The sequence below is a fragment of the Tamandua tetradactyla genome, chromosome 16 (genome assembly GCF_023851605.1).
Source record: "Tamandua tetradactyla isolate mTamTet1 chromosome 16, mTamTet1.pri, whole genome shotgun sequence".
Classification (NCBI taxonomy): Eukaryota; Metazoa; Chordata; class Mammalia; order Pilosa; family Myrmecophagidae; genus Tamandua; species Tamandua tetradactyla.
In genome coordinates this window covers 27209984-27232202 of record NC_135342.1, presented here as the reverse complement: position 1 = coordinate 27232202, position 22219 = coordinate 27209984, and the positions used below count along the sequence as shown (strand labels likewise).

The following is a 22219-nucleotide window of genomic DNA, read 5'->3' as shown; positions in this document are numbered from 1 at the left end:
AAACAAGCAAAAAGCTATACACTAACAAAATCATACACATGGTTACAGGCACAGAACACACCCAGTCCCAACACACAGAGTTTTACGTGTACTCACAGAGACACTCTCACACAGTGACAAAATCTAAGGATCATGCTCAACTGACAAAATCAGATTGAAGTTACAGAGTCTTATGGTGGGGAGGAGACAACAAACAAATAAAGAAATTAAAATACAAATACTACGTGTCCTAAGATGGTAAATGCTCTGAAGAAAACGGTGTGCCAGGAGAGAGGCGTAATCAAGAAAGGCCTCTTTGTAGTTGTGACATTTTTATCTGAATGTAGGGACCAAGGGTACCTTGAAGATACCTGTAGAAGAGCTATTTTTGGAAGTGGGAACACATCCACACCCACCGTCACCAAATCACAAATACAAGAACCACAGGCAAAAGGTGACATTCTCAACCCGAATCCCGCCTCTCTTGTCTCCGAGGTAACTAGTCCGCGAGCAAGAACTCCCTCGGAGGGGGCGGGTTTGGGCAGCAGCCTAAGGCGTCTGCGCATTCTATCCTCAACTTTCTCGGGTACACAGCGCTATTCTAAGAACCCGCCCCTCACCCGTTTTGTGTAACCCCGCCGCCCTAAGCTCTCTGAGGGAATTGCTAAGGAAGGCTGGCCGAGCGCTCTTCAGTGCAACACTATCTGGTATAGGTGGCTCAGTTCCCATGGCTGACCCAGGCTCTGATCTGACAGGAATCGGGGGTCTGGGGCTGCGTTCTGGAAAGCCAGAGAGAAGCTGGGGCTGGAGGACCCGGCGCGGGAGGGGGAGGTGTTGAACCCAGAGCGGAGCTAGGCCGGTGCGGCAGCTTTTCCTGCCCCGGACTACATTTCCCATTGGTCCTCGCGGGCATCGGCTGGCGGCCCCTTTGTGTCTTCCCGAGCCCGGAGCAGCTGAGGCGCTTCTTTCCTGGTCTCCCAGGGTTGGGTTCCGTCTGACTCTGAGGGCAGGGGTGAGGCCCGTTTGAAGATTTCCCGGAGCAGTCCGTGGGGACGGATCTTCCTCGAGTTCAGTTCTGCAGGTAAGGAATGGGCTGAGGTGGGGCCTGTGAGTCACTTGGACGCCTGTTCTTGCGGCCTCAGTGACACTACATGTGAGATGATGATTGCACCGTACAGTGTGATGCTGTCATCGATGTGCTTGTACACGTCGCATCTATGTGACTGTGGTTGCAGGTGAGACAGTGGTTGATACCTTAGCGTGTGGGGCTAGGGAGAGGTGATTGTGGGGGGTACTCTCAATGCCCCTGTACCTGCGGTCTCTGTGACTGGGGTGTGTGAGTGAACTGGTTCGTTGTGCTATGCTAGTGTTTGAGGCTGGGGGTATGGGAGAGGGTGAACGTGCGAGACTTGTGTCCATACCTATGGCATCTGACTGTGTGGTGTGTGTAAGACGGTGATTGGCGTTGCAGTGTTTAAGACTATGGGTATGTGGAGGGACTGAGTGAGACTGTGCCACCCAGTTATCTTTTAAAGCTAGCTAATTGCTGCCCACCAAGTTTTAGCATCTCTGATCTAGTGGAGAGTCAGGCTGACCTTTATTTGATCTTGATGCTGTTCTTAGCTATGTATCTTTATGTAAATGACTATGTTTCTCAGAGCCTTTATCTGTAAAATCTAGAGAAACTGTGTTATTGTTAAAATAATAAATTAGGAAGTGATTTGGGCAGGGTTAATTTGCGTACAAACACGTTCCCAGGTTACCGTCATGCTCTCTATTTGAGAGAAGTGTGGAACAGAAAGAAAGAGAAGCCTAGAAATTCTAGGCTGGTAATTCTGGATGTTGTAAAGAAAGCCTAGTTTCCCATATTCTCTTCACCATCACAGTCATTTAAGGACACTGCCATTTCCCAAGAGAAGAACCAGGAGGAGAAAAGAATGGCTGTTGGATTTTTTAAAGCCATGTACCAGGTGAGTTGGTATTTTTTCTCTCTTCGCTGAAATACCTTCCTGTTTTTCAAAACAAGCAGACATTAACTTTACTTTTGCTGAAAATTCTCTAGGTAACTAATCACGCTGTTTCTCAAAACCCTCCAATGGCTTCCCATCCCATTCAAGATAAATGTTGGAGTTCTTGTCTTGGCCTTCAGGGCCCTATATAATCTAGTCCCTGATCCAATTTCTCTCACTCTGTCCTTAACTCATTAGCTCAGCTCTAGCCACATTAGCTTCCTTATAGTGTGTTGAGTACATTCTTAACTCATGGCCTTGACCTTGCTGTTCCCTCTACCTGGAATGCTCTTCCCCAGATACAGATACAGACTAACTGTTTCATTGTATTCTCTGTCCAAATATCATTCATTCATTCAACAGTTTTTTTTTTTTTAAGTATCTATTACATTGGGTGCTGCAGGACTTAGTTCTTGATCTTCTTCTTTGTTCAATCTACATTTGGTGATCTTATCCTGCTTCATGGCTTTAAATACTTTACATGTATATGCCAGCAACTATCAAATTTATGTATATAGCAAGACCTCTCTACTGAACTCCAGATATGTATATCTGACTGCCTGCACAGCATCTCCATTTGGTTGCATTATAGATACCTCAAACTCAAACATCTCAAAACTAACTTAGTGAAATGAGCCATTGGAGGTTTGAGGGACTTAGTAGTGACATGATCTGAATCTCACTTTAATACAGTCACTCTGGCTGCTACTGAGAATAAGCTGAAGGGGACAAGGAAACCAATTAGCAAACTCTTACATACTTCTCTATCTCAAGCTAAAAATCTCCCATCAGGAAGTTCTGTTTCTTCTACCTTCAAAATACATCAGACTCTTACTGCTTTTTACCACCCCTACCATTTCAATTCTGGTCTGATCCATCATCTCTTACCTGGATTATTGTTATATTCTTCTGGCTACTCTTTCTACTTCCATCTTTGCCCTCGTTTAGTCTGTTCTTAAAGGAGCAGCCAGAGTGACTGTATTAACATGTAAGTCAGGTCATTCCTCTTCCATGGATGGAATAGAAATAATGGAGTGAGTGGACAACATTTTCAAATAGTTTAGCTGTAAGGGAAGGAGAGAAATGGGTAGTAACTTAAGGAGAAGTGTTGTCGGCAGATTTTTATAAAAATGAGAGTATGTCTGTAGGCTGATGTTAGAGATTTAATAGAAAGAAATTTGAAGATGAAGAGAGAGGAGGGAATTGTAGGAACCATGAGCAGGCTTGAGTAGGTGAGAGGAACTGAAGACTAGTGTAGAAATGGAGGGGATGGCCTTTGCTAGGAAAATGGGCTTTTCATTCATAGTAATAGGGATAGTTATATAAGTATATGGGCATAGATATAGGTAGATGGGCAGATGTTGTGCGGATTCTCTTTGAATGTCTTTTGTTTTCTTAGTGAAACAAAGCAAGATCACCAGCTGAGAATGAGCGTGGGGGAGACCGTATAGAGGTTTGAGGAAATCGGGGAAAGTATTACATGGGTCCTTTAGGAGAATGGGAGAATGCATGGACTAAGGAGATGTGTCATTTAAGCAGCATTTTGGCCTGCTTGAGGTTAGTGATCATGAATTTAAACTAAGATCCAGTCAGTGTGGTTTATGAAAAGTTCAGAAAAATTCAGCTGTACAGGTTACAGACACAAAATAGGCTGAGCGACCTCTGTGATTTTACCAAGTGAGAATTGTAAAGTGAGAGAGGGACTTGGGCATTGAAGATTTGTGCACGGGGTGATTATAACAAATGGTTGTACTATTTGTGGGGATGAGGAGCAGTGAAAACATGTTAAGATCAATGAGTTGTATGTTGTGGTTGGATCAAATAATTGTTCTAATTTGGGTACTGGAGGACACAATTTAGACTATAAGTAGGGGAGCTCAGAGTATGACAATTGATATTGATATCATGGAGGGTTTGGAACTTACAAGTAATGTCAAGGTCTGGGGCATGGCCATGGAAATGAATGACTGTAGAAGTGTAGAGAACAAGATTATTGGAGGAAGGAGGGGTCAGAGAACTGTGAGGCCAAGATGCTGGGAAGATCATTTAAATGGATATTGAAATGACTGCAAAATTTGATAGAAGTAGCATTAGGGAGAATGGCAGTAAACCAGGGCTGTGGTGTCTAAGGAATGACAGAGAATTGATATCTACCAGGAACTGGTGGATAATCTAAAAGGATGATGATTGATAAAGTCTGATTTCATGAGATTTAAAAGTAAATGCCTTTTAGGGAGAAGGCAGGGAAAATGATCTGGGAAGCAAATGTGAGTAGGAAATAGATCACTTGTCTCACCTTCAGGTGCTGTGGTACAGGTGATATGGGAACTCAAACAGTCACTACGTGACCTGGCGTCATGAGAAGAAGTCCCCTCATTTGGGAGCCGTATTTCTGTGAGGGCAAAAAGGCAAAGAGAACTGTCGCTATGCTTCAAACTGGTTTAATTATTGTTGTGAATAGATTTTGAAGCCAAGTATTATTGTTGTTTACTAAGGCTCAAATATTTTAAGATTAGAACTTAATCTCTTTATAGATACGTAAATATTTATGTTGTATGTTTTTATGTTTACTATATATATATTTTTAAGTATAGAAAAACATTTTGGGAAGCATATATACCATATAAACCAAAGTGTTAACAGGAGAGCATCCCTGAACTATCTGAGGGATGTTACTGTTGAGACAAAGAGACATTCATCTACACTTCATATAATTAAATAAGAAAAAGGGTTACTTAGTGTTGAAAACACTTGAAGAATTTTACTTCTATGGAGATAGTATCCTTAACCATGACAAAGTTGTATCAGATGAAAAATAAGAAATCAGATGAAAAATAAGTCATCTTCTATTGCCTTGACAGATTTCACCTCTTTTAAATTTGTAAAAAAAAAAAAAAAAAAACACACATGCAAACACATAATATATGCCAGTTTCTACAGCAGATGGACATGTTATGGAAATCTGGAATCTATCTGAATCACAGCATAGCTCCAGGTTTTATAGGAACTTTGCCTGGTCCCTGTGGGCTGAAATGGCATTATGAGTGGCACACCTATTTCTTTATATAAAATTTTAAATATTCTCGCTTAATATGTTTGCGTTATGAATGGAATTGTGATTTTCTCTCCTTGGTTTAGCACAATTTTCAGAGATGTAAGCACTACATCAGAGATGTAGCCACATTAGCTTCCTTATAGTGTGTTGAGTACATTCTTAACTCATGGCCTGTGTCATTTTTGATCCCCTTATAGCTTCTTGAACTTTTCAAACCATTCATTCATTAATTTAATTTATTCAACAAATATTTGAATGCCTCATTTGTGCCAGATATTGTTCTGGTTACTGGGTATATAGCACACAAAAGTAATCTGCCTTCATAGGGCTTGCATTTTAATGGAGATGTGGAGGAGACAATAAATAACTAAGTAACTGCTATGGGGAAGCATAAAGTAGGGTTAGGGAAATAGGGTCCTGGGGTAGGGGTATTTATATCTTATATGATCTGAGAAGTTCTAAAACCCTGATGGGGAACATGCTTGACATATGTGAGGATGTAATATCAGGGAGAGATCAGTGTTCCTAGGGCAGAATGAGTGAAGTGAATATGGTAGAGATGAGCTTATTTAATTTCATTCTTTATTTCATTTCAGGAGTTGGTGACCTTCAGAGATGTGGCAATAGATTTCTCCCAAGAGGAGTGGGATTGTCTGGATTCTTCTCAAAGGCATCTGTACAGTAATGTGATGTTGGAAAACTATAAGATCTTGGTGTCACTAGGTAAGGCTATCTTCCCCTTGCAAAATTCAGCATCTGCCCATAAGGAACCCTTTGCTACCACTATTGTGAATTTTGGGATAGCATCTGAAGTGCTTGGGTGAATGTCTACTTTCTGTGCCAAAGAGATGTTTTAATATTTATGGAGCTGTTAGTAGATAGGTCTATTATTAATCTATGCCTGAAGCTTCATCTTCCCTATTCTTCTAATGCACATCCTTTACAAGTTTTCTCTGGCTTACTATAAACTCCCTCTTCTTGAAAACCAAAAGATGTGATGTAGGTTCTAGGATTTCTACAGCATGACTAAATTCTCTTTCTTCATGTATGCAGGACTTTGCTTTTCTAAACCAAGTGTGATATTATTGTTGGAGCAAGGGAAAGAGCCCTGGATGATGAAGAGAGAACTGACAAAAGGCCTGTGCTCAGGTGAGTGAAAAAAAAAACAGGCAGGCAAAAACCTTTGCAGGTGACTGCTCAACTTGATTCAGAAATATTTGGCATGTTCTTCTCAAATGCTTTGATAGAGGCTTGGTGCCTTTTAGGATATTCTCCTGAATTAGCTGTTCTTTGCTCTCTTTCCTCTCACATTTTGCCCCCTTCTCTTTAATAACTGTTCTCTGAGTTCCCCTCCTTCTCAGGTTCATAAACCTCTTTAAGTCTTTAAAAAACCTTTTCCTGATCTGATAAACTGTTTTTTTTTCATTGAAATATTTTTTTATTAGAGAATTTATGGGTTTATCTGAAACTTATATATTTAAAAATATTTTTATTAAGAAATATCCACACACAGTCAACAATATTGTACAATCAGTGGCTCACAATATCATCACATAGTTGTGTATTCTTCAGCATGGTCATTTTTAGCACATGTGTATCGCTCCAAAAAATAAATAAAAAGAATAAAAAAGAACTCATACATCCTGCCCCTCCCTGTCATTGACCCGCAGTATTTCAATCTACCCAGTTTTTACCCTTTATCTCCCCCTATTATTTATTTATTTATTTATTTATTCTTAATTTTTTTTTTTTACCCATCTGTCTATACCCTGGATAAAAGGAGCATCAGACATTAGGTTTTTCCCAATCACACAGTCACATTGTAAAAGCTATATAGTTATACAATCTCCTTCAAGAATCAAGGCTACTGGAACACAGCTCAACGGTTTAAGATACTTCACTGTAGCCACTCCAATATACCTAAACTGAAAAGGGATATCTGTATAATTTGTTAGATAACCAGCAGGCTAACCTCTCGACTTTGTTTGAAATCTCTCAGCCAGTGAGACTATTTTGTCTTATTTTTCTCTTTTGATCAAGAAGTCTTTCTCATTCCCCTGATGCCAGTATCTGATAGACTTTTGAACTCTAAGAACAATTGTAACTGCATTACCAGGTTCAAATCCTGGTACATGCAGTGAAATTTGTACAAGTTATTTGAACTCTCTGTGCCTTTGTTTTATCATCTGTAAAATGGGATGATACTTAAAAAGTGCTTTGAACAAGTCCTCTCACATAATAAAAATTCAATAGATGTTAGTGCTATTATTATTGTTGTTGTTCTTATTTTTATTCTTTTACTCCAAATGCCTTATTTTTCTCTGAATCATCAGTTCATTCATCCTTTCATTCCTTTAACCAACATTTATTGAATTTAAAGTACTTGCAAGATACTAGGGTGTTAGATAGGTATATAAGTAATTAAAAAATTGACAAACAGCAGAGATAGTATGTTGCTATCAATGGTATATAAAAAGAAAAAGCTTATATAAAAGCTTTTTTATGAGCTTCTCTGAAGCCAGAGAAGGAGGTAAGAAGCAAAGAAGTCTGGGTAACTGGGACTATAATGGTCTTTAACAAAAACACAGAGGTCAGAAGCAGGAAAACACTTGAGGGAGGAGGAATTAAGAGTTCAGTTTTGTGGTGTGGGGAGGATTAAATGGAGATCTAAACTTCAGAAAAATCAGACTCATTGTAAACATCTCTCAACACCATTCTGCAGCTTAACCCCCTTTTTCCCCCACTATGTCCCAGTCCACCATCTCTCCCCAGTCTTTAATGTGCCTGTTCCTTTCCTAAGAAAAATTCTTGATGTGGAACTGTAGTGTCAAAGGGTATATGGTTACATTTTATTTATTATTTGTAGTAAATATATCACACACATATATGTTAAGATATATATGCCATTTAAGTAATAATAGAACAAAAACTTATGTACCTAGTTCTTAGCTTAAAAATAAAAAATTGTCAATGCTATTTTAGTCTCCTTGCGGGCCCCTGCCTAAATGATACAGCACTTCCTACCCATAGCTCATTCCCCACCCCTCATTGGGTAACCATTACCCTACAATTTTGTTTATCATTTCCTGGCACTTCATTATAGTTGTATCATTTATATAGGGATTCCTAAACAAAGTATTTTTATTTGCATTTTTTCAACTTTGTATGGATGAAAATATATTGTGCATGTAACTTGATAACTTTTTTTCAATTCAAATTTTGTTCCTAAAGTAAATCTATGTTGATTTTTGTAACTATGGTTCATTAATTTTTCTTTCACTGCTGTAATTAATGCATTCCATTGTACAAGCCACAATTTATCCATTTCCATTTGTTGTTTCAATTTTTTGCTATTATAAATATTACTGCTATAAATCATCCTATATGTGACTGCTGGTACACATATGCCTGAATTCATGTAGAGGAAGAAACCCAGAATTTATTAGATAATGCGATATTACTTTGTAAGTTGCTTATAACAATTTATGTTTCCAGCAGTTATATGTGAAAGTACCTACTGCTCTACCATTGATAGATTTTTTAATTCTTTGTCAGCTCAGTGGGTATGAAATATTACCTCCTTATAATTATGATCTGTATTTCATAATTACTAAAAAAAATTGAGCATCTTTTCATATATTATTAGCTGTTTGGGTTTGCTCTTTTGAAAAGTGCCTTTTCCCATTTTGGAATACATTGTCTTTTTCTGAATAGGAATTCTATATTTATGTGTGTGTGTGTGTATTTGCATGTATTATATTTTAATGAAGATGAATTTTTCAATTTTTTTCCTTTTTAGTTTAAGTTTTTGATATTTTAAGAAATCTATGTTCCAAGTTCATATAGAAATTCCCAAATTGCCTTAAAAGGTTTTAAAGTCTTCCCTTTACTGTTTAAGTCTATAATCCAAGTGGAATTGATTTTGAGGATTATTTGAGGTAAGAGTTAAGTTTTCTTGTATTTTTTTTTACACATGCCCTGTTCTTTTACCCCTCCATGCTTCCCCAACTTTTATTTTTTTGCAATTTTATTGAGATATATTCACATACCATACAAACCAAAGTGTACAATCAGTGGCTCACAGTATCATCACATCATTATGCATACAGCCCCATTATCAATTTTAGAATATTTTCATTATTCCAGAAAAGAAAAATAAAAATAAAACCCAAATCCTCCCATATCTCTTATACCCCTCCCCCATTATTGACCCATATTAGTGTGGTATATTAGTTACTTTGATGAAAGAATATTAAAAATATTATTAACTCTAGTCCATAGTTGGCAAAAAAATACATTTTTAACCATATATCCCTCTATTATTAACTGCTTATAATAGTGCTGTATGTTTGTTCTAGTCCATGAAAGAACATATTTATGTTTTTTATATTTTTGCAGTTAATCACAGTTATAGTCCACCACAAGATTCACTGTATTAAACATTCCCATGTTTTAACCTCCAACTTTCCTTCTGTTAATGCATGACTCTAAACTTCCCCTTTCTACCACATTCACCACACCATTCGATACTATTAATTATTTTCACAATTATGTGCTGCCATCACCTCTGTTCATTTCCAAACGTTTAACATAGTTAAACATTCTGCCCATATTAAGCAACTGCTCCCCATTCTTTAGCTTTATTCCATATCTTAGTAGATATAGTATTCTATATTTTATGTCTATGGGTTTACATATAAAATTGGTTCATATCAGTGAGAGCATACAATCTTTTGTGTCTGATGTATTCACGTAACATAACATCCTCCAGGTTCATGTATATTCTCTTGTGCTTCAGGACTTCATTCTTTCTTAGTGCTGAATAATATTCCATTATTCCATCACATGTATAAACCCATTTTCTTTATCCATTCATCTGGTGATGGATACTTGGGTTGTTTCCATCTTTTTGCAGTTGTGAATAATGCTGCTATGAAAATCAGTGTGCAAATGTCTGATCATGATCCTCCTTTCAAATCTTCTGGGTTCATCCTGAGTAGCAGGATTTCCTTCATAAAACTATATTTATCTTCCTGTGAACTGCCAAACAGACCTGCACAGTGTACCATTTTACATTCCCACCAGCAGTAAGTGTTCCTATTTTACCACATCCTTTCTAATACTTGTAGTTTCCTGTTTAATAGAAGCCATTCTAGTAGGTGTAAGACGTTATCTCGTTGTGGTTTTGATTTGCATTTCCCTAATAGCTAGGGAAGCTGAGCATCTTTTTGTGTGCTTTTTAGCCATCTATATCTCCTTTATGGAAAAAATGTCTATTGATGTCTTTTGCCCATTTTAAAATTGGGCTATTCTTCATTTTATTATTGTTGTAGGCTTTCTTTATATTTTCTGGATATCAAATCTTTATCAGATATGTGGTTTCCAAATATTTTCTTCCATTGAGTTGGCTGCCTTTCCACCCTTTTGTTAAAGTCCTTTGAAGCACAGAAGTATTCAGTTTTGAGGAGGTTCCATTGATCTATTTTTCCTTTCACTGCTTGTGTTCTGGGTTAAGGTCTAGGAAACTACCTCCTATTACTAGATCTCATAGTGTTTCCCTGTATTTTCTTCCAAGAGTTTTATGGTACTGGCTCTTATATTGAGGTCTTTGATCCATTTTGAATTAAAAAAATTTTTGTATGCTCTTTGGTGGGTTCACATTTCATTATTTTTCCATGTGAATATCCCATTATTGCAGCACCATTTGTTGAACTTTTGTTTGTTAGTTTGTTTTTTGTTTATTTGTTTTGCTTGCTTGTTTTGGGGGGTGGAAGCACTTGGACCAGGAATCGAATCCAGGTCTCCTGCATGGCAGGCAGAAATTTTCTACCACTGAACTACCCTTGCACACCCTTGAATTAATTTTTATATGGTGTATAAGATAGGGGTCCTCTTTCGTTCTTTGGATATGGATAGCCAGTTTTCCCAATACCATTTATTGAAGAGACTATTCTGTCTCAGCTGAGTAGATTTGGGGACATTGTCAAAAATCAATTGACAATAGATCTGAGGGTCTGTTTCTGAACTCTCAATTTGATTACATTGAGTAATGTCTATCTTTATGCCTGTACCATGCAGTTTTGATCACTGTGGCTTTATAATATGCTTTAAAGTCAGGAAGCATGAGTCCTCCCACTTCATTCTTGTTCAAGTGTTTTTGGCTATTTGAGGCCTCTTACCCTTCCAAATAAATTTAATAGTCAAGTTTTACATTTCTGTAAAATATGATGCTCGAATTTTGATGATATTGCATTGAATCTGTAGATCAATTTGAGTAGAATTGATATCTTAATGACATTTATTCTTCCAATCCATGAATACAGGATGTCTTTCCACTTATTTAGGTCTTCTTTGATTTCTTTAGCAATGTTTTTGTAATTGTCTATGTACAGGTCCTTTACATTCCTTGATATTTAATTAGATATTTAATTATTTTAGTTGCTATTGTAAGTGGAATTTTTTCTTGATTACATGTTCAGATAGCTTATTACTTGTGTATAGAAACCCTACTGCTTTTTTTTTTTTTGGTGCAAGGTCTGGAAACTGGACCCAGTCTCCCACATGGTAGGTGAGCATTCTACCACTGAACCACCCATGCATCCTGAAATCCAACTGATTTTTGCATGTTGATCTTGTATCCTGCCACTTTGCTGAACTCATTTATTATTAACTCAAGCACTTTGCTGTATTTTTTCCTGGGATTTTCTAGATATAAGATCATTCATGTGCAAATAGTAAAAGTTGTACTTCTTCATTTTTGATTTGGTTGTCTTTTTTTTTCTTTTTACTGCCTGATTACTCTAGCTAGAACTTTTGTTACCATGTTGAATAAGAGCAGTGACAGTGTCCATCCTTTCCTTGTTCCTTATCAAATAGGGAAAGTTTTCAATCTCTCACTATTGAGTATAAGGTTAGCTGAGATTTTTTGAATATACTCTTTTTCATTTTGAGGAAGTTTCTTTCTATCCCTATTTTTCCAAGTGTTTTTATTTAGAAAGGATGTTGGATTTTGTCAAATGCTTTATCTCCATCCATTGATATGATCATGTTATTTCTCCCTTTCGATTTGCTAATGTGGTATATTACATTGATGGATTTCCTTGTGCTGAACCATCTTTCCATACCTGGAATAAAATCGACTTGGACTTGGTCATTGTATATGATTTTTTCAATGACTTGTTTGATTTGATTTGCCAGTATTTTGTTGGGGGTATTTGCTTCTATATTCATTAGAGAGAATGTTCTGTAGTTTTCTTTTCTTGTACTACCTTTAGCAGGCTTTAGTATTAGGGTGATGTTGGCTTCATGGAATGAGATAGGTAGTATTCCCTCTTCTTCAGCTTTTTGGAAGCATTTGAGCAGGATTGGTGCTAATTTTTCTTGTAATGCTTGGTAAAATTTCCCTGTGAAGTCATCAGGGCCTGAGCTTTTCTTTGTGGGAAGATTTTTGATGACAGATTCAATCTCTTCTGATTGGTTTGTTGAGTTCTTCTATTTCTTCTTGAGTCTGTGTAGGTTGTTTCTGTGTTTCTAGGAAATTGTCCATTTCATCAGAGTTGTCTAGTTTGTTGGTATACAGTTCTTTATAGTATCCCCTTATGATCTTTTTTATTTCTTTGGGGTCGTGGTAATGACCCCTCTCATTTCTGATTTTATTTATTTCCATCTTCTCTCTTTTTTGTCTTGTTATTCTAACTTAGGATTTGTCAACTTTGTTGATCTTCTCAAAGAACCAAATTTCAGTTTTGTTGATTTTCTCTGTTCACCTATTTCCAAAATGTTTCTATCACCCCAAGCAGAAACTGACACATTAAGCAATAACTCCCTATTCCCTCCTTCCCAAGCCTCATGGAATCTCTTATCTATGTTCTGTCTTTATGAATTTTCTTATTCTAGAAATTTCATATCAATATTTATACTTTTGTGTCTGTCTTATTTACTTAGCAGAATGTTTTCCATCTCCATCTGTGTAATAGCATGTATAATATGCTATACCTATTTATGGCTGGATAATATTCCATTATATATGTAATACTACATTTTGTTTATCCGATCATCTGTTGGAACACTTGGGTTATTTTCACCTTTGCTATTGTGAATAATGCTTCTATAAGCGTTGGTGTAACTGTTCAAGTATTTGTTTTCACTTCTTTGGGGTATATGCCTAGGAGTAGAATTTCTCCAACCCTTGCTTGTCCTGTAGTGGCTGACTGGTTCCATGTTTGGTAAATACTAACGTGATGTCCTGTTCACTGGGGTCTCCCTCTCTGAGAGCCCAGAATTTTATAGACCATTAATTTCTGTTTTCTTTGTATCTCAGAGTTTAGTTCACAATTTATATCTTTCCTGTCTCATCTTCCTATAAGCTGCAAGGAGCAGCCAGGCTATATTTTCCACATTTAGTTTGAAAATCTCAGCTAAGTATCCTGGGTTGTCACTTTTCAATTCTAACTTCTACCCAATGACAGTACTCAGTTTGGCCAAATTATTTGTCATTTTAAAACAACAGTCATCTTCCTTAATTTTGCAATGACACATTCCTTATTTCTGACTAATGCCTCATCAGAGGTATCTTTAGAGTCCTGTTTCTACCAACAGAATTTTTAAAACATTTTAGGCCTTCTCTGTCAAGATCCTCACAGCTCTTCTGTAATCTTCCCCTTATCCATTTAAAAAGCCATTCCAACATGTTTGGTATTTGCAAACCACAGCATCCCACCCCACTCCTGGTACCAAAATCTGTATTGGTTTCTTAATGCTGTTGGAATGCAATATACCAGAAATTGAATCAGCTTTTATAAAGGGGATTTATGCAGTTGCAAGTTTATAATTATAAGGCCATACAAATGTCCAAACTAAGGCATCCAGTGAAATATACCTTGACTCAAGAAACACCAATCTGGAAATGCACATATGAGCCTGGAGTCTGCTGATCCGTTGGCTTCTGGTTTCAAACAACTTCCTCAGAGGTGTTTTCTTTCTGCATCTCCAGATGTCTCTCTCTGTGTCAGGTCTGTTGGCTCTGAGCTCTCTTCAAAATGTTTCCCTTTTTTAAGGCTCTAGTAAACCAATCAAGATGGGTGGTGTCACCTTTCCATCAAAAGGCTGTACCCACAATTGGGTGTGTTATATCTCCACAGAAGTAATCTAACCAAAAGGTCACATCCACAATTGAGTAGGTCATTCTCCATGGAAACAATCTAATTTTGATTAGATTCTACCCTAAACAATAGGTCTGGCCCCACAAGTTGAACCAGGATTAAAACATGACTTTTCTGGGATACACAATCATTTCAAACCAGCACAACCTCCTTGGTTAAGTTTATTCCTAGATATTTTATTTTTTTAGGTGCTATTGTACATGTTAAGTTGATTTCTTTTTTGAATTGTTGATTTCTAGTGTATAGAAACACAACTGATTTTTTGGGTGTTGATCTTGTTCCCTGCAACTTTGATGAATGTTTATTAACCTAGTTGCTTACTTGTGAATTCTTTGGGATTTTCTATATATAGGATCATGCCATCTCCTAATGAAGATAATTGTACTTCTGCCTTTCACATTCAGATAACTTGTTTCATTTTCCTTACTAATCATTATGGCTAAAGCTTTCAAGTACAATATTGAACACAGTAGTAAAAGTAGGTATCCTTGTCTTGTTCCTGATTTTAGGGGGAAAGCTTTCAATCTTTCCATTATTGAGAATGTTGTCGCCTGTGGACCTTTACTTGTTGAGGAAATTTCCTTCTATTCCTGGTTTTCTGAGTGTTTTTATGAAAAGTGCTGAATTTTGTCAAATATCTTTTCTGGCTCCATTGAGATGATCTTGTGTTGTTGCTTTCTCCTTTATTCTATGTTTGACTTTCTTTACTTGAACTACCTTCATATACCTGAAGTAAATCCCACTTGAGTAATACGGGTATATTATACACTTGAGTGTATGATGCATTTAATATGCTGTTGAATTTGGTTTGTGAGTATTTCACTGAGGATGTTTGCATTTGTATACATAAGGAATATTGATTGTGTGTAATTTTATTTTCTTGTGATGTTTTTATCTGGTTTTAGTGTCAGAGTGCTTCTGGCCACATAGAATGAATTAGCAAGTGTTCCCTCCTCTTCAGTGTTTTAGAAAAGTTTGAGAAGGATTGGTGTTAATTCTTTTTGCATGTTTGGTAAAATTCCCGTTAATCCATTTGGCCCTAGATTTTTCTTTGTTGGGAGGTTTTTGATTACTGATTCAATATCTTTACTTTTATTGGCTTGTTCAGATCTTCTTTTTCTTCTTGATTCAGTTTTGATAATTTATGTGTTTTGAGGAAGTTGTCCAGTTCTTCCAGATTAGCTAGTTTGTTGGTATACAGTTGTTCATAGGTGAGTCTTTTTTATTACTGTAAGGTTAGTATTAATGTTTCCCTTTCTGTGTCTGATTTGGTTATGTCTTGCTTCTCATTTTCTTTGTCAGTCTAAAGTTTGTCAATTTTAGTGATCATTTCAAAGAACCAACTTTTGGTTTCATTGATTCTCTATTGTTTTTCTGATCCTCTATTTCATTTATCTCTGCTCTAATCTTGATTATTTCATTCCTTCTGCTTTCCATTTAGTTTGTTCTTCATTTCTCTTTCCTCAGTATATGAAGTTAGATTGTAGATTTGAGATCTTTTTTAATGTAGGCATTTAGACCTATACATTTCACTCTGAGCATTTTGAGACTTTTCTATTCCTAAATATGGTATGTCTCTCCATTTACTTAGGGTCTTTATTTCTGTCAATAACATTTTATAACTTTCTCCCTAATAGCCATGAATATCTTCTGTTACATTAATTCCTAGTTACCTTAGTTTTGTTGCTATAGTAAACACTATCTATATTTTCTGTTTCTTTCTTATACATGGAAATGAAGTTAGCTTTTATATGTTGACCTTATATCCAGGAACTTTGCCAAGATCTCTTATTAATTCTAATAATTTATAGATTTCTTTGAACTTTCCGTGTGGGTAAAAACATATATGTGAATAATGGCAACTTCTTCATTTTTAATTCTTATACTTAATTTATTTGTTTTATTGCCCTATCTTGACTTTCTCATATAGTATAAGCCAAAGTGGTTATAATAGACATTCTTGATCATTCTGATCTCAATTAATGTGCCTTTTTTTAAATGTGTTTTTAATACATTATTATTAATAATTGTGATTGTTAAAGGTTTTGCTAGATCCCCTTTCTTTCCTATTTGCTAGAGTTTTGCTTCTGAATATTTTTTTGGTTTTAACAAATGTTGTCTGCATTTATTGATGATTTGGTAGTTTTTAATTGTCATCTATTAATGTGGTGAATTACATAGTACATTTTCTAATATTGAGCCAGCCTTGCATGCCTGGATAAATCTATCTCTTTTATTTTTTTCCTTCATTGCTAGTTGCTATTTACCAGTATTTTGTTTAGGTTGGTTTTTTCCCCCCATTTATACTTATCAGTGAATTTTGGCCTTAACTTTCCCCTTCATCTACTCTTCTTATCAGATTTGGAATTGAAGTCATACTACTCTTATAAAGTTTGTTAGTGAGTATTTTTCTTTTATTTTCTTAAGAATTTGTGTAAAATTGGAATTATTTGTTTTTTTAATGTTTGGTAGAACTTTGTTCACTTGGGCCTGGTATCTTCTTTGTGAAAATAATTTAAACTGATAATTCAGGTTTTTTTATGATATAAGATCCGAGGTATTCTGTTTATCTTATACTGTTATGCTATTTTTCTTAAGAATCTATTCTTTTCACACAAATTTTCAAATTTATTGAATGAAGTTGTCCATCATTTTCTTTTATCTAGTGTCTGCTATATATGTAATTTAATTTCTTTTTCCTACTAAAAAGGCAGAAACAAATCTTGCTTGGGCATTATCTCTTTTTTTTTTTGGTATTTTCAGAAATTTTTTTACTTATCTGATCCTCTCCAATTTCTTTTTTTTAATTTAAGTATTTCTCCTCTTTATCATTACATTCCATCTAAATTTATTTTTCCCTTTCTTTTCAACTTTTAAAGTTAGATACATAATTCATTGGTTTTCAGGCTTTCTTTTTTATTATAAGGATTTAAGTATATATTAGCAGTATTCCACAATGTTTTGATATGTAGTATTTTTGTTGTCCTGTAGGTCTAAGCATTTTCTGATTTTTCTTGTTGATTTCTTCTGGACCCAGGAATTCTTTGGAGAGTTTTTGTTGATGATCTAATTAAAGAATGTAATCTTTTTAATCTGTGGTCTTTGCAATTTTTTGAGACTTGCTTTATGTCTTGGTGGTTGATTTGGGTAAATATTCTATTTGTCCTTAAAAATAATGTGGTTTTTCTTTTAGAACAATTTTTGATATGTGATTATTGGATTAAGTTAATTAATTGTGTTGGTCAAATCTGCGTCCTTATTGCTTTTTAAAAATCTCATTGAACAATCAATTATTGGGAAGGATACTTTAAAATCTTCTCTGATAGTGAATACATACATTTTTTCCATATAATTCTGACAACTGATTCTTTATATTTTGAAGATATTTTATTAGGTCATGTGTTTTCAAAATTGTTTTTTCTTGCCAGTGAATTATTTTATATTGTCGTCTTGAAACCCAGCAATGTCTCTTTCCTTAAATATTTTGCTTAATGTTAATAAAGCTATTTCAGCCTTCTTTTATTATTATTTACTTGGCATAGTTTTTCTACCCCTTTCCTTTCTTATTTTCTTACTTTCTATGTATTTCTCTTGTAAACAGTTTATAGATAAATATTTTTTAAGTTCAGTTTGATAATTTTCATCTTTCAACTAGATGATGGTGGTCATTTTATATTTGTTGCTATTACTAATAGAGTTGGATTTATTTCCACCATCTTATTTCTTTTTAAAATCCTTTTCCATTTTTTCTTGTTTCTTGTTTTTTTTCCATTTCCTAGTTTGAAAGTTAAACAACTTATTTATATTCTTATACTGGTTACCTTAGAAATTTAACATTTATAATTACCTTAAAAATACAATACAGTTAGAATGTTTTGACTCCACTGTTCCTCATTTGAGTTTTCTTATTTCTTTTAATCCTGTAACTATTGTTTGTTTTATAAAGTTATAAAATTAGATTATTTTATTTGGTAACTGTTTAGATTTACCTACACATTTATCATTTTCTTTGTTCATCATTCTTTTCTGCATCTCATAAATTTTTCCAGAAGTAAATCTTTTATAAATTCCTTACGGAGATAATATTCAGATAAGCTGTTTTGTCATTGCTATTTTGTACATTTCCTTTGCTTTCATGTAAATAGGAACCTTTTCTCTGTATATAATCATTAGTTGATGGTTATTATTTTTTATCAGCATTTTGAGAATATCGTTTCATGCTTTTATGGCTTCTGTACTTGCTTTTGAAAAATAAGTTATTAATATTTTCTTCCTTGCTAGCATTGCCAGTAAAATGTGGAGTTCTCTGCTTGACGTGCTTAACAGCCAATCTCTGACACTGAGGTTTAAAAGGGAAAAAGAGTTTATTGCCATGTGAAACAAGGACAACAGATGTCCTGTAGGCCTAAAGTATGTTTCCCCAAACTGCAAACTCTGAAAGTTTTGTAGTATCAAAAGATGGCAGGGTTTAGAATAATGAGTATAATGGCTGGAGAGGAGGAAGTTAGAGATGATCTAATTATGACCATGTGCAGATTGATTACATGCCTAGTCACAGAACATATATAACAAAAATGGCAGCCTTATCATGATAATAGGCATGATGTTTAGTATTATAATGAGGTATAGGACACCTATAGGTTAAAGTTTAAGTTGCTACATATCAGGTGCGCCAATTTTGGTTAGATCTAGTTTTGTCTCGTAAGATAGCTCAGGAATTGGGGTATGTTAGCTCTGGACTGACTTAAGTTCCTAAAGGGAGCAGTGCGATGGTGGCTCAGCAGGCAGAATTCTCACCTGCCATGCTGGAGAACCGGCTTGGATTCCCAGTGCCTGCCCATGACAAAATAAATAAATAAAATAAAATAAAATAAAACATTTAAAGGGCTATCCGGTGACCCCAAGATTTTAAAGTTGTAGAACAGGTTAGGGGGCCAGTCACGAGTTATCACGAGGCTTTTACAATCATAAAGTAAAAATACAATCATTATTAAAAATCTAGGATACAGTTCTTTGAGTTTCATAGATTCAGGTATTTACTTTTAGATTAGAAGATAAAAAGGCATGTGTGTAATAATTCAGTTCTCATAATCATTGGTTAACTCATAATTTCTCGGTTATACAACTTTTATGAATTTCCTTCTTATTCTTGTATTTCTGTTATTTTCATTGTGATGTGTAATGGATGCAAATTTCTTTAATTGCTCTGTTTGGGATTCATTGTGGTTCTCATGTCTGGCCACTCTAATGTTAGTGGATTCTAATTTTCTCCCATTATCTTTTCATGTACTGCCACTTCCCCATTCTCTGTGTTTTCTCTTCTCAAAAGCTCCAGTTAGATATGCCCGAGACTTTCATATTCATGAGGAATTACATAATGTGCCTCTGAGTCTTTTTTAATTCTGGGAGTTTATTTCTTGCAAACCTTACAATGACTCTAGAAAGGTGTTGTCTATATTTTATACACCATTTTAAGTTTTTTTTTTTTGAACTAGGTAAGTTTGTCATCATAGTCTGCCATGTTGTCAGACACAGATCCTACATACTCCTAAAAGCCTCTGGCTCCTCACTGCTATGTTACTACCTATAATAATATTCCCCTGAAGGAGAAAGAGTGACTCTGCACCTTTTTTTGTTCTTTGCACCCTTTTATATGATTCATCAAATATAATATCTCACTATATTTTTCCTATTTATATTTCTTTGAATTTTTAAGAGGTTGAACATTGTTACATGCATTTATTACTCAGTTCCTATTTTTAAAGTTGTCTCCATACCTTTGTCTATTTTTAATGGACTATTTGTCCTTTTGTTTATTTGAAAGGTCTCTTGCTTCCTTATGAATTTTACTTCTTTGTCTTATGTTACAGTCAAAAAGATAGATAAATAGATAAAATCTAACTTTACTGTTTCTGTGATCCTTATGGAGATCATATCTATAATCTGGTTTTTACAGTTTTTCTTGTTGTCATGCTTCTAAACCTTCTTCATTCTTTATCATATATGCATTACCTACATACATTGTTTTGCTTCTTTCTATTGTGTCTTTTTCCTCTTTAAATTCTTTATCCACCTGAAATTTATTTTGGAGTAAGGAAGAAAGAATATGGTCAAAGCTTTTATTCTTGGAAAATGAAGGTACTTCTTTTTCTTTGTCCATGATTTATTTACTTTATGGTTTTTTCCATTAGGTTTACTTCATTCTGGTTACAAAAGAAATGTACGCATGTCATAAATATTTTAAAAAGTATGAAAGTATAGAAATATGAAAAATACCCCTAGAAATAAGAACTGTTAATAATTTAATATATAGTTCTTTGAGTTTTTATAGATTTATTTATTATTAATAGCAGTCATATTATTTTTATAAAATGGGGTTTTGCCTCTCCATATTGAAAAAACTCCATTAATTTAACATTGTTTAGTGTTTTATTATATGCATCTATCATAATTTTTTAAACAATTACCTTTTTAATGGTTGGGATAATAAATATTAGAGAATTATTCTCCAAAAAGTCACAGAATTATAAACTTCCATCATCCATTTCCCTTCCTTAGCTCCATCAGCCAACCTCTCAACCATCTTCTTTGGTTATTGTTTTAAATTTTGCTTAAACACTGTGTATATGTTTGAAAATTTTTATTATTCACTGTTGCATATATTTAATTATAAATAAATAATATAATTATTTTACATGTTAATGATAATTAGTTTTGTGTTTATGGTATCTTTCCAAACAGAACATTTTTTTGAAATTTTAAGAAAAAATGTATTGAAGATCTGAAAAACAATTCCTAAAAGATTGTTCCAAAAAACTGTAGCTACACAATGCACTGTGTCTATCATGTTAAAACATACATTAGACAAAAATACAAAATCCATGAGACAAGCCACCATTCTTCAACAATCTGAGCAGAGATAAAATGCCTAAGGAAAAACATGGATGACTTGTGAAGAATGGGCTTTTTAAGCACCATAGAAAAAGAAAAGCACAAATGGATGAGTGTGTTCAGTTATATACACTGAGTTGAAACTTTGGCACTAATCAGAGCATTTTGTCATATAGCATTGACACATATTGTAAAAGTTCATAATGTCAAAGGTATAGAACCATCAGCATTCAAGATCAGCTTTGTGAATGAAGCCATAAAATACTCTACAACACATCTCTCTGTTGTCCATCACTGAATACACTGTTAGCAATTTTTAAATGAAAAAAAAAGAAAAGAAAAAAGGAGCATAACCCCTTTTATTTTCTCTGTTTAAAATTAAACAGAAAACAAATATATATCAAATTCTATTATATGCTAACATTTTCAAAGTACATCAGTTGTACAAGTGAAGAACTAGGAACAAAAATGTGTTAACAGAGCAGATGAGACACATAGGTTTGGGGCAGAAGCCAGTGGGAGCTTAACTGATGTGAATGAAGTAGAAGATTCTTCAACCAATCCTTATGTCAGCAGACAAATATTTCTCTCTCTTCATATGATGACGATCAGGGATTTAAGCTTATCCAAAAATCTAGAGAGGCACCATTTGTCCCCATTGGGATGGCAGGTTTTGCAGCAATTGTTGCAGATAGATTATACAAACTGAAGAGCATGGGAAAAACGAAAATGTTCATTCACCTGATTCACACATGCGTCGCAGCCTAAGGCTTCGTTGTGGGAACAGTGACTCTTGATATGGACTATTCTATGTATCAAGAATACTGGGCAAAACCTTAACTTTAGAAGAAGAGACACTGTCTTGGTCTTGTTGGTGGTATTTGCTTTGATTCAGACACCTCAAATTGAGGTTGCACATGTATGATGAAAATAAATTATTTGAGTATGGTCAGACATATTTGAGTATGGCAGGCTTGATTTGCCTGGTGACCAAATTACTGGTGACAAGTTCACTAAGTCATTCAGGGAAGTCATGTTAGCACAAAAGAAACATGTCATTCAAATTATCTTGATAATGGTAAAATGTCCACATTCTTAGACTCTGATGATGAAATTAGTTCTAA

General features: G+C 34.9%; 1 protein-coding gene across 4 annotated transcripts in view; it reads left to right on the top strand.

Moving 5' to 3' along the window:
• The first annotated feature begins 242 nt into the window (after positions 1-242).
• The window catches only part of ZNF570 (zinc finger protein 570), a 45523-nt gene continuing 23546 nt past the window's right edge, over positions 243-22219 (top strand). The window contains exons 1-5 of one of the 4 annotated variants that reach the window (XM_077133447.1): positions 244-565; positions 961-1060; positions 1866-1949; positions 5640-5766; positions 6097-6192. In XM_077133447.1, the coding sequence (XP_076989562.1) occupies positions 1917-1949; positions 5640-5766; positions 6097-6192 (256 nt within the window). In that variant the 5' untranslated portion in view covers positions 244-565; positions 961-1060; positions 1866-1916. Of the gene's footprint in view, positions 1061-1865; positions 1950-5639; positions 5767-6096; positions 6193-22219 lie in introns of all 4 variants that reach the window. The other 3 variants (XM_077133446.1, XM_077133451.1, XM_077133448.1) reach the window with 3 other exon arrangements.